Source organism: Rattus norvegicus, chromosome 7, assembly GCF_021556685.1.
Source record: "Rattus norvegicus strain SHRSP/BbbUtx chromosome 7, alternate assembly SHRSP_T2T, whole genome shotgun sequence".
Classification (NCBI taxonomy): domain Eukaryota; kingdom Metazoa; phylum Chordata; class Mammalia; order Rodentia; family Muridae; genus Rattus; species Rattus norvegicus.
Window position 1 is genome coordinate 68,235,098 of NC_141540.1, and position 12,861 is coordinate 68,247,958.

The 12,861-nt window shown below is 46.6% G+C and overlaps 1 protein-coding gene and 1 long non-coding RNA gene across 3 annotated transcripts in view; one reads left to right on the forward strand and one right to left on the reverse strand.

Moving 5' to 3' along the window:
* The window catches only part of Ppm1h (protein phosphatase, Mg2+/Mn2+ dependent, 1H), a 264,454-nt gene that overhangs the window by 223,159 nt on the left and 28,434 nt on the right, over positions 1-12,861 (forward strand). For both annotated transcript variants that reach the window (XM_087557298.1, NM_001271079.2), the window contains exon 8: positions 1,903-2,010. In XM_087557298.1, coding sequence (XP_087413424.1) covers positions 1,903-2,010 — 108 coding nt within the window. The remainder of the gene's footprint in view (positions 1-1,902; positions 2,011-12,861) is intronic.
* Positions 6,814-8,800, reverse strand: LOC148004721 (uncharacterized). The gene is made up of 2 exons (XR_015624729.1): positions 8,721-8,800; positions 6,814-8,349 (listed from the first exon to the last, which is right to left on the reverse strand). It is a non-coding gene; the product is annotated as an uncharacterized LOC148004721 (long non-coding RNA).

The window sequence follows — 12,861 nt, forward strand, 5'->3', positions numbered from 1 at the left end:
GTTACCTCTATTTGTACACAAGGCAGCTGGGACTTCAGAGTGAAAGCAACCCAGGCAGAAGCACAGGCCCAACGGAGGACAGCAGTGTGAGTCGCTCACTCCCTAAGGTTCTTTTCTCAACCACTGAAGTTCAGACTTTGTAAATCAGCTTTTCTACTTGCCCCCAACAAAGGGACTCCAGAGTGTCATAGCAATTACACCACCAGATCAAGAGCCCGGACTGAGATAGCAGGACCATCACTGGGTCCCAGTGCCCTAGTCAGGGGCAAAGGCTGAATGACATGGTCAAACTCAAAGAAGTCCATAGATACAAGACCCCCGAGCATGTTTGGAGTAGCTTTCGTGGCTGGCACAGAGATGAGGAAATTTGGAGCCCACACCCAGTTAAACAAGAAGCCTTCTGAATCCCCTTCTGCACGCTCCCTCCGAACACACACCTTCTCACTACCTGCCCTGAACTCTAGCGTTTCCTCTTTTATTTACCTCATCTTTGCCTCTATGAAGTACTCAATGTCATTATCCAAGTAACAGAGGCGAATCCAAGCTCAGGTATTTCAACCGCAGCATTACACGGTCTATTATTGGTTTGGCCATTAGGCTTCATGTCACTCAGCCTGACAGGCAGTCTGACTATCTGACACTGTCCATCTTTTGGCACCAAATTTAGCGTTGCCTCCTCCACGGGACCTTCTCGGCAGAATTTTTGTTTCCTCTTAATTCCTATGTTCTACTGTTGATGAGTGTTCCCGAACTGAAGCACATTTCGTGTATTAGATATATATCTCTTACCTCCTTGATCGAGTTCCTTCACAGTAGAGATGGAGCCTTGCACTCTGGTGTCCTTCCCACATGGTGTGTGCACATAGTAGGTACTTTAGGAGAGTTGGCTGTATGTTAATGCAGTACGTTAATTCCACCAAATGAGTTTAGAGAGAATGTGTGGCTACAGCCCAGAAGTCTGTGCATAGACGCGGTAGTGACGTTTTTTGTTCCTTTCCACCAGAAGGAATTTGTAGGAATATTGTGGCAGATCGTGGAGAAGCTAAAGATGTATTTACTCTAGCCATAAAATTGAATAGTAGAGATCTGCAAAGACAGGAACTGCCTCAGACTTACGACACCTTTCATTATTGCTTCTGATATTGCCAAGGATATAGTTAGTGTCCAACAAATACTTGTAGAGTAGGTGTGGATGGACGGATGGATAAATGGATGGATGGGTAGATGGGTAGATGGATGGATGGTGGGTGAATAGATGAATGGGTGGGTAGGTGGGTGGGTGGATGGATGGTGGGTGGATGGGTGGGTAGATGGATGGACAAATGGATGGATAGATGAATGATGGATGGATGGTGGGTGAGTGAATAGATGGAGGGTGGGTAGGTGAATGGATGAGTGGGTGGATAGGTGGGTGGATAGGTGGGTGGATGGATGGATGGATGGATGGTGGGTGAGTGGAAAGATGCATGGGTTGATGGATGGGTGGGCGGGTGGATAGGTGGGTGAGTGGATGGATGGATGGATGGATGGATGGATGGATGGATGGATGGGTCAGTGGATGGGTGGATGGATAGGTGGGTGAATGGATGGATGGGGGGATGGATAGTGTGTGGGTGAGTAGATGCTCTTGATTGAGTATGAACTGATTTCAGTCACTGTAGATGATACATGTATTACATTTAGTTTATTTTCAGCATCCTTCACTCCCCACTCTACAGAAGCAAGCTGAGGGCAGATAGCAATGTCCCGTAAGCCTGAGATACAGCAGTGATTCTAATGAGCCTTTCTCTGCTAGTACGCTAATCTCAGCTAACAGCCAATGGCATAGAAAGATAGGCAAGAGGAAATGAGACAGGATGCTGTCACTGTGTGTTTCTGATAACTCTCTGCTTATACTCCTAGGCCCGGGTAATGGCAACTATTGGAGTGACAAGGGGACTTGGGGACCATGACCTGAAGGTTCATGACTCCAACATCTACATAAAACCATTCCTGTCTTCAGCTCCAGAGGTACCACAGTGCTTTTGTTTATAGTTTATGAGATACAATGGTATGTGCATTAGTCCTCCCCTGACCTCCATCCCACATCCAAGCAGTAGCCAGCTGACTGACGGGTCTGATATCACTCATGTTACCCTGACCTTACTTTGAATACCTACATTCATACCCTCACCATCTACTTAGCGAGATGTGTCACCTCCTTCAATTCCTCCCACATATTGCTATAAAGTGAGCATCCCCCAGTGAATCCTGACTCCTCATGTCTCTGCAGTCTTCAGTCCATGGCTTGGACCAAAACCCAACTCCAAAAGCCATTCCACAGATGCCATTTGATATAATTTTACAAGCAGATCTTTATCCCGCCCAACACACACACACACACACACACACACACACACACACACACAAACCAAGTGAACTCAGTTACTGTATGACCTTGAATTTCTCCTGCTTGTTTACATTCATCCAGTCCTGCCAAGAATCCCTGATCCCTGTCCACAGCATCCAATTCTCTCTGTGGTTTAACTCATATGTATCTCTACAGGTTCTCAATCTGTGAGTCGAGACCCCTTTGGCAATCCTCTATCTCCAAAAATAATCAATATTACAATTCATAACAGTAGTAAAAGTTGCAGTTATGAAACAGAAATAAAAATAATTTTATGGTTCAGGGGTCACCACAACATGAGGAACTGTTTTAAAAGGTCTTAGCATTAGGAAGGTTGAGAGCCATTGTCCTAAGGGACACCCTGATTTCTGTCTCTTATTCAAAAGTCATGTTTTTGTCTACTCTTCATATGCACAGGGGACTATTTTCTGAGGCTTTTTAAGTCAGTACCTTGCAGCTCAGCAATTCATCTGCATATTTCCTCTCAAGTGATTTTAGTTAACCAGAGAATTTGTGTCATCTGGGTGCTATTTGGAGAAGTTAAAAAAAAAAAGATTCTACAGTATTTCCTACAGTAATAGAAATGTTACAAGGTATATTATTTAGAAAAGATGTCTCGGGGTTGGGGATTTGGCTCAGCGGTAGGGCGCTTGCCTAGCAACCGCAAGGCCCTGGGTTCGGTCCCCAGCTCCGGGAAAAAAAAAAAAAAAAAAAAAAAAAAAAAAGACAAAAGATGTCTCCATGTTAAAGACAAATCTAACAATATGAAAACCTAATAGTCAGTCAAGGATGGTGGCACACACCTGTAACCCTAGCACTTAGGAGACAGAAACATGAACTTCACTGAGTGTTCAGGTCAGTCTGGTCCACATAGCAGGTCCTAAGCCAGTCATTGACGGACTACTCAGGGAGACTGCCTCAGCCAACAAACGAAGAGCGCATAGCCGTGCACACCTTTATTCCCAGAACGTGGGAGGCAGCGGTCAGTGGGTCTCTGAGTTTGAGGCCAGCTCGATATGTCGTTAGTTTTCAGCTGGCAAAGGCTGCATGAGACCCTGTCTGAAAAAAGCAAAACAGAGGAAGGAAGGAAGGAAGGAAGGAAGGAAGGAAGGAAGGAAGGAAGGAAGGAAGGAAGGAAGGAAGGGGGCAAACAAACAAACCAGATGTGCTAATGGTTGTGAGATGGATTTTTCTTACACAGGAAGCAGTCCTGAGTTTGTTCTGGGGCTTCCCTTACGTGTTTCTCTGGTTCTTCCTTCACGGCCGCGTAGCTCCAAGCATTAAGTTTTCTTTGTTTTTGTTGTTGTTCTATATCTTGTGAGTTTAGGCTTTGTTTGTCCTGGTTTTTTTTTAATTTATTCGCTAAGAATTTCATATATATACACAATACATTTTGATCGCATGCCCTCGATCCCTGCCTCCAGGTCCCCTTCCCACAATGCACCCCTTCTTTACTTCATTTCTTTCTTTGCATTTAAAAAAATAAAAGAGCTGAATCCAGTTAGTGCTGCCCATAACTACATGGATGTCGGGTCACCCACGAGATGAACAGCACACTGAGGAACACACCTCTAAAGCAAAGAAAAAAAACAAAAAAACCCGACCTTCCCTTCCCCACAGCCAGCAGCTGCCAATAGCTCCCCTGCGAGGGGCGGAGCCTCGCATAACGTTTGGAACAGGCTCCGCCCCTGCATGTGCTCCCTTAAATCTCATTGGTTAAAACCCTGTCATGCTTCTAGCTGCAGAGGAGGTTGGGGGTTAGGGGCAGAACTCTAGTTCCCGATTTCTGTGGTTGAGAAGAGCAAGTTATCATACTGTTTGCCATACTGTGAAAAGTGAGCTAGGGAAGCCGTATGTTATACTAGAAACATCCAGAATGTATAGCCAAGGCACCATGTCCGTGCTGTGCCCAAGGAAAGTTGTATAATGGAGGTGGCAATTCACTGCATGCTCTACCACTGAGATACTCGTGAGCACGCGTGCACGCACACACATGCGCGCACTCCTGCCTAGTGTATGCTAGAGATGGGAATTTGAGACTGGGGTCTTGTATTGCCCAGGCTGGCTTCACATTCACAGTCCTCCTGTCTTGGCCTTCCCACCAGTGAGGAACCCTAAGTAGGAGGCTTAATCTGAGGAGGCGCAATTCGAATGTAGCTCATTTTTATTGTAGGAACTGTAAATTCATTCAAAGTAACCCAGAAAAGGAGGTGTTTAATTATATTGGGAGGCATTCTAGTGTCTACAAAATGAATATTTGAGTAACCGGGCTTTGTGAGGGTGCTTCTGGGATGAACAGCAGAGCCACCTCAGCAAAGGCCTGCAAGAGGAGTTCTGCCGTCCAGTGAGCCAACCACACTCCACACATCCCAGGCAACCCAGCTCTGCAGCCACCCATCTGTACTGGAGAGGAGTCTTGATGAGTCCATCTCACCCTTTATACAAGGCTACAAGTGACTTCCAAACCTGAGGTTTGCCCTTCAGACACCATGTCTGCTCCATTATCCTCCGTGGGCACCAACAGCCGGCTAGGCCCAGTTCCCAGGCAGAACTCTAAACCAGGATGATCCTGTTTGAGAGCATCAGAGTTAGAGCTGGCATGGAAATTTCTAGTAAACATCAGGCATGAAAGACGCATTACCCCGTAGACCCTGGGGCTGTTACATGGAATTAGCTTAGTAAAAACCGGCACAGCCCACACCCAGAGCTACAGGTGTCTTCTCTCAGACCTCTCAAAGCAGCTCGGCGTAGTAAGGGCCCAATTGGACACAATGTCCGAAGTCCCCGGAGTTCCTAATCCCTCCTTGCTGGCCAACATTAGGACCAGGACTTACAGCTAAAGCTGGCTTCTCACCAGAGGGAAGTAATAAGTTCTGAACCCTGACTCTCTTTCCTTTGAACTCTTGCTGAGCACAGGGTTTGTAACTGGGCTCGTAAAATTGTACTTTCTGCCCTGGGGGAGAGCATTCATCCGACATGTTAAATGGCACCCTAACCTTTGCTCTTCACAGAAGCCTCCCTGGGGATCTCAGGAAACACTAATTAAGTGTTTTTGCTCTTTCAAGCAGCCTTAAAGCCTCCTTCTCAGCCCTCCCAACCCCCTGTGCCCGCCAGAGCCCCCCCCACACACATGCAGATTCTTCTTTGAAGGGGAGGGAGCATCTTGCTGCTGTGCTGTTCTTGCTGCTGTGCTGTTCTTAGTCTGAGAAGCCGCTCTCTCTGGAAAAGCCTTTCAGAGTAGGGATCTGTTGGGCCAGTTGTTGTCTGCGGCCATCGGGCTGAGATTAGGTGTCTGGAGTGAGTTTCTCCTGCTCAGCTGAAACTGTACTTTTAGAACGTCTCCCTACGCTCCATCTAACATACTTAGGATTTTACAGCAGCAGCTCGTTCCTAACAGAGCCGTAAATTATGCTGGACATTGAGACTCGGAGAAATAAAATAACAACAAGGTTATACAACTGTCAAGTAGCAAACCGGCACTTAGAACCCACATCTGATTAGTTATAGGGTCACTGTGGCAAGAGCTAGAATCAAGAAATATAGGCCCAGACTAGAGTGACTCAGCATGTATGGTTCGAGGGGCTCTGAAAGGGACATCTCCATCTTGAACATGAGAGCCCCTGGTCTTATTGCTCAGTGGTCAGAGTTCCTCAGACCGATACCGTTGGCCTCTGACTAACACCAAAGACGATGGCTCAGGGTGGGTAATTAGAACGACCATAATGGCCTCTGTATATGTAAACCTGGGCCAGACAGAACTGTGTAAAATACGATTGCGTGCCTACAATTTAGCCCTAATGGACACGAGTGTATATACCAAGACCTCTTGCACAAGATTAAATTTGTTATACATTTTAAATGTTTCCAGATGAACGGTCCTTAGCCAGCATCAGGAGATGGGGGAGGGTGCCAAGAAGAGGAGCAGTTTGAATTGACTACTGTGGAGGTTAGAACAGAAAAAAAAAAGATAGCCCCCCCCCCATCCCCAACCCCATCTCCACTCCTTAAGGCTAAAAACCTTTACTCAAGGGGATGGTGATAAAATCATATCCAGTAGAGAAATGGCTAGGCGGCTTCTGTTGGGATCCCAGAAAAGCAGGTTAATTTACTTAAGCCATCTAATGAGGAATCAGGCTGCTCCCAGTCTTCATGACTTCCCCTCCACACACCAGCTCCCCACCCACACTCCCTGCGACCTGCCCTGCAGATCTCTGCACGGATCTTCCCCTTCACCTTCACGTTTGGATTCTAAATTTCAAATCCAGCTCAGCCTGGTGGTTTTAAGGACTGGGGCTGGGGGAGGACATGAGGACATGGTATTTGATTCTAAGAAAAAGGGCTCAGAAACCCTTCTTGGAAATTCCCCCTGATCCCACTCATCACTGTGGCTCCTAATTTGATTTGATGAATTAAATACAAATAAATCAAAGCCATGTGGATCAAATTTATGTAAAAAAAAAAAAAAGAAAAGAAAGAAAGAAAAAGAAAAAATGCACCGGGAGTTTAAAAATTAGAGCAGGGTTTCTTTCAAGCCAAACACATTTTCAGTTTTGCTGAACACAAGGCGCTGGAAAAAAAAAAAAAATCTTGAGTTTGCCAAACCTGAAGAGAAGCCGCCAGGTTTCCGGAGCCTCTCTCAGACCTTCTGGGGGCCTAAAGCAGAGAGTTCTAGCCAAGACCTGAATTCCACAAGAGGCCCCCCGCTAAAGGAGCAGGGGCTTTGCTGCGTGTAGGCTACCGGGCTGTGTAGGAGACTTTCACTCGCATCAACAGCACCTGGCTTTCTTTGTGTGACCGCGTGGACTGCGGCCCCTCCCCCAGGCATCTCCGGCCAGGTCTGCCTCTCGCCTAATTAGGAAGCTCAAGGCCCAACTGTGCATCCTGAAGAGTTCAGAACTGAGGGGATTTGTTAACTGAGGCACTGGTGCCCAAGTCCTCAGCATTGTCCTCTCTCCTAACAGTCCCCCACCTCCAGCCCCGCACATAAGCATCCTGTTACTCAGACAGCTTGGCACGGGCCTAAGGCCTCGACTTCCAGATGTTCTCTGCTCCCCGCCCCTTTGGGCCTGAGACAGGCCCTCTGTGGAGCTAGGATTCCTAATTTCACCCTTCTTTTCCGGCCTCCACTCCAAGACTGTGCCCCAGTTTGGGCTCTTGGAAGAACAAGGCCCTTTTCTGTCTTGGGGCTGTTCTGCAGAGCCAACTCCCTCCCTCCCCCACTCGGCAGTCCTGTCTTCCAGCCCAGCCAGACAGAACCACAACCAGGCTAATTTTCTCTCTGCTTCGTTCCTCCTCTCTCTGGTTTTCAGGAGTCCGTCAGCTGTTTCTTATAACGCCAGCTCATTTAACTCAATCCTGGGAATCTTTTTCTGTCTAGATAATCTTTTTTTTTTCTTCCGAAGCACTCCTTTCATGGAGAACAAAGGGTCTGAGTCTGAGTTGCGTTCAAGTCACCACCAGGCCCCCAGTTGCTTTTCCTCCATCATGGGGCTTGGTTTGGCCTGACCTGGTGGATTATGGGTAGGAGGAAATAAGATCGTCGGTGAAATCCTGGTGCGTGATTAGTGATGATCAGTAATGTTCTCCCTTCCTTCTGTCTGGCTTCCAGAAGACTGTTTCACACCAAGGCAGTTCCTGCCACCACTTTCATTTCGAAGGGGAGTATGTCCAGGAGTCCTGGTATTCCCCTCACACTCGAGAAGGATATCTATGGCCTTCTAGTTACGTTTTAACACCCATAGTCTTCTGGTTCTTGGTGGCTTTCTGTGCTCCAGGCTACAGTCCCCACTTGGGGAGAGAGCTGTTTGTCTACTTTGTCTTCTGCCCTCTAGTTTATAAGAAACAATAATTCTCAGGTACAATGAGAGGAGCTCACTGTGATCACAAGAGAATAATCTGGAGAGATGAAGAACTTTTGCCCTGCCCCTGACAGTCTTCAAGTCTTCTAAAGGGGTAGTTCTCTTTGGCAAACAGAGAGGGGGAAAACATTGTTTAGAAAACAACAACGAAACAAAAAACAAAACAAGGCACAGGGGGCATGGAGGTCCACACCTTTATTTCAGTACTAGAAAGCAAGGCAGGTGGCTGTCTATGAGTTGGAGGCCAGCCTAGTCTAAGTAGCAAATTCCAGGGCAGCCAGAACTAAGTAAGAGAGAGATTAGGGGGATAGGTCTCTCAGAACTTGGGCTTTGAGGCCATTTAGAGGTGAGACTAGTTGAAGAATAAATTAGCCATGAGCCCTTTTGCTTGCTTCCTGAGGGATAGTAGTTCCGATAAGGAAGCAGATGCTACAAAGGGAGAGAGTAAGGCAGAAGAAGGAAGCAAGACCCACCTCAGAGAGTCGCTGCCTGCAAGATTAGGTAGAGGACGGTCAGTGTACTGAGGCAGAGTACTACAGGCACCCATGAACTGGGCCTGAAGCAGCAAAGGGAGTGGCTTGGCTAGCTGCCTATGCTGGGGAGTGGCTGAGCTAGCTGCCTATGCTGGGGAGCTCTTGCAGGGGGGAGCTGCGGACTGGTCAGTCACCATCTTGGGACAGGAGCTACAACCATGAGGAAGTGAACGCTGAAGGAGTCACATCTGAGAATTTTCCCTGTAATGTAACAGTAGCTGGCTTGAGGTTAGACTTAATTTACAGAGTGACACGGAAACATGACTGGGGGTTGTGATTCAGTGGTGAAAGGGATGATTCTGCGTTAGCATGGTTTCAAGGGCTGGAGTGTTCATGTCTCCCAACACAAACACACAAATATACATATATACATACATATACACAAATACATACATGCACACACAGACATACATACATATACATACATACACACATATACATGCATATACACACAGAGACATACATACATATACATACACACATACATACATATACATACATATACACACATAGACTCATACACATACATACATACACACACACACACACACACACACATACACACACACACACAATTTTGCTTTCTAGCCTGAAGGAAAAGAATTATTAGGGTCTGGAGAAGAAAATAATCTGTTTCTTTTTCCTTCTGAGTTTTCTGAACCAATTTTAAAATGGAAATATAAGTAGAGACTTCCCTAAGTAATACAGATTTATTAGTTTGGGAACCTCAGATAGCACTGAGAACAAACATGGATTTCTTCCTTCCCTCCACCTGGTTGAGCTGACCTCATGGACAGTTCTACAATTCCCTCAGCCCCACCCAGGGAGAGCTTTCTTACTGTTTCCCCTCTGATAAGCAGAAGCAAAACTAAAGACCAAAGAGAAAATTCCAGATAGTTAAATATCCCATATAGAGCAGTGGCTCTCCTCCTGTGGGTCACCACCCCTCAGACAAACCCCTGTCTCCAAAAATGTTTCTATTTCTATTCGTAACAGTAGCAAAACTGCAGTTATGAAGTAGCAATGAGTATAGTTTCATGGTTGGGGTTCACCGACTGCCAGGGTTAGGAAGGTTGAGAACCACTGATGCAAAGTTAGCCTAGAGCTCTGTCCTCACTGCATACGTCTTGCCTTTTGTTGACTATAAACAGACCACTTTCCACACTATTCACTCTCCTGGTTCTGCGGTTCTTAGTGTGTATGGTTCTGTGGTCCACAGACTGGTGATTTCTGTGGTTCTCCTCCAGAGCCCCTCATAGGCCCCCAGTCAGACTGGTTGTCTGGCAAGTGAAGACACGGCTGGCATGGAAGTGTCCGGTGATTGCACGGCAGCCGGAAGTTAGTGTGGGCCTCAGCTGAGAGGTGAGTCCAGGCAGCAGCACATACTTTATCCAATTGGATAGATCCTCAGAGCAGCACAGCTGGGCTTCTAGAGAAACTGTCCCAGGAGCAAGTGGTTTAAGGCCGTTAGGCAGCACCTCACAGCTTCAGAAGTGCCAGCCTCTGAAGTCAGTTCCAGGCCCAGGGCAGCGCAGCGTTCTGACGGAGAGGAATTGCTGAGACCAGTGAGCTTGGAAGGAGGGGCACACAGAGGCGGCCACTGGATTTGCCAAGAAGATGTTCTGACAGAGAAGAAATCATGGCTGGCCATCTTAGAGTTATCTTATCATGATTGTCCTGTAAAGTGCCTTACCTGCCGTGAACTCTTGATAGTTAGGGTTGAACACCTAACTCTGAGGGGGAAATGAATACAAGTTGATGAGTTGGCTGTTCAATGAATTAAGAAAGGAAATGTAGGGCTGAAGAGATGGCTCAGTGGTTAAAAGCACTGACTGTTCTTCCAGAGGTCCTGAGTTCAATTCCCAGCAACCACATGGTGGCTCACAACCATCTATATTGTGATACAATGCCCTCTTCTGGTGTGTCTGAAGACAGCTACAGTGCACTCATATAAATAAAATAAATGAATCTTTAAAAAAAAGAAAGAAAGAAGGGAAATGTAGTCTGCTATGTAAAAGCAGATTTACAAAGAAGCTAATTAAACTAAGGGATAGGGACTTTGGCTCAGAGAAGGGTGTGTGAGTTCTGCTTGATACTGAAAAATGTGGCCAACCCTAGATAGAAAATAAAAGCAAGTTTGCAATCCAGACACAGTTTTGTATTTATACAATTCTCAAAGGGAAGCATAGGATACACACTTCCAACAATCTCTTAGGATTCCTTCCTTCTTTCCTTCCTTCCTTCCTTCCTTCCTTCCTCCCTCCCTTCCTTCCTTCCTCTTTTCTTTCTTTGCCTTTCCTTCCTTCCTTCTTTTCTTTCCTTTCTCTTACTTATTCTCATCCTCCTCCTCTCCCTTCCTGTTCCCCCCTCCTCCTCCTCTTCCTCCTCCTCCTCTTCTTCCTCTTCTTCCTCCTCTTCCTCCTTCTCCTCCTCCTTCTTTTTTGTGATATTTCAACTTCTAAGACAGGGTTTCTCTGTGTCATTATGGCTGTCCTGGAACTCACTCTGTAGACCAGGCTGGCCTTGAATTCAATCTACTTGCCTCTGGCTCCTGAGTGCTAGGATGTCATACCGAGTCCTGCCCTCTCTGCTGATGGTGCCTGGGTACTGCTAGCATGCTGCTCAGAGGAGGCAGAACAAAGTCCTAAACATTGGTGTCCACAGTCTGTGCTCTCCTTCGCTGAACAGGAAGGGGAAATAGCGGAGTCTGGGATGATTGCTGTGGTTCCCAGTCTCTTCTCTATGTGCCCCGGTACGGCAGCTGTACCACTAGGAGTCAGGAACTGGGGTCCCCCAGGGTCCACACTTCCCCTCAGGGTGTCTATGCACCAGGCAAGAAGGGGAAGGCAGAGCCCGGCATGGGCAAAACCCCGTCTGATCCCGAGTGAGCGCTGAGCGTACAGAGGTGCTGGAGGAGAGAAGACCTTCCTTGGGAGTTTTAGGTGTGGCTCTTTAAGATGAAGGCCTCCTTCCATGGTGACTCTTGTTGAAGAGGAGGTCCTTGCTTGTTCATACTGGTTTATATGATAGTGGATGTGAATATATACACTTTATTGGAGTGAACCAGGGATTAAATCCTTTTTGTGGGAAGGAATTCCCAGGAAGAGAAGCTCATTGGCTGAAGGCTCAGGGCTGTCCAGATATATTTGCATGGAGAACTCCAGGTGTTTATGCTGCGTGACCCAATGTCTATGGTCCTCAGTAGGGTGTTGTGGTTATGTGTTCCAGAGCAGGTAGAGGCAGGGAGGGAATGGGTCAGCTCCTGCCCTTTGCAATTCTGAGATTCTTGGGATTTGAGCTCATTCAGCCTTACCATTCTAATGCCTGACTGGTCCTGACTAGTCACATGCCCTACACTAGGATTAAAGGGCTGTGCCACCATGCCCGCTCCCCCCCCATTCTAAAGGAACATTGACTTAAGTGATTAAGCTTGTAGTTAAATTTCTTTCTATGAGAGCAAGAGCTCCCAGCATTGAGTAGAAGTTAGGCCTCACAAAGAGTGGATTCCCTTGGTTCAAAAGAAAAACTGAAGTGTCCCTCCCATGGGTGGTTTTTGTTTTGTTTTGTTTTAGATGGCATAAAACCATCTCAAAGTAGAACTTGAGGACTGACACCTGAGCTGACCCTCTGACCTACATGTGCACATCATGGCATGCATGTATCTGTATCCATGTGGCACATACATGTGCATACACCTGCATCCATGTAACACTTACATACACACACACCTGCATCCATGTGACACATATACACATACACACAACTGCATCCATGTAACACATACATATATACATACATACATACACACACCTGCATCCATGTAACACATACACTCATACACATACCTGCATCCATGTTGTATACATACATACACACATTGCATCCATGTGGCACATACATACACACACCTGCATCTATGTAACACATGCATACATACACACACCTGCATCCATATAACGCATACATACATACATATACCTGCATCCATGTAACACATACATACAATATACATACCTGTATCCATGTGGCACATACATACATATACACATCATACACAGAGAGGGGCTTCTGACACTACAGG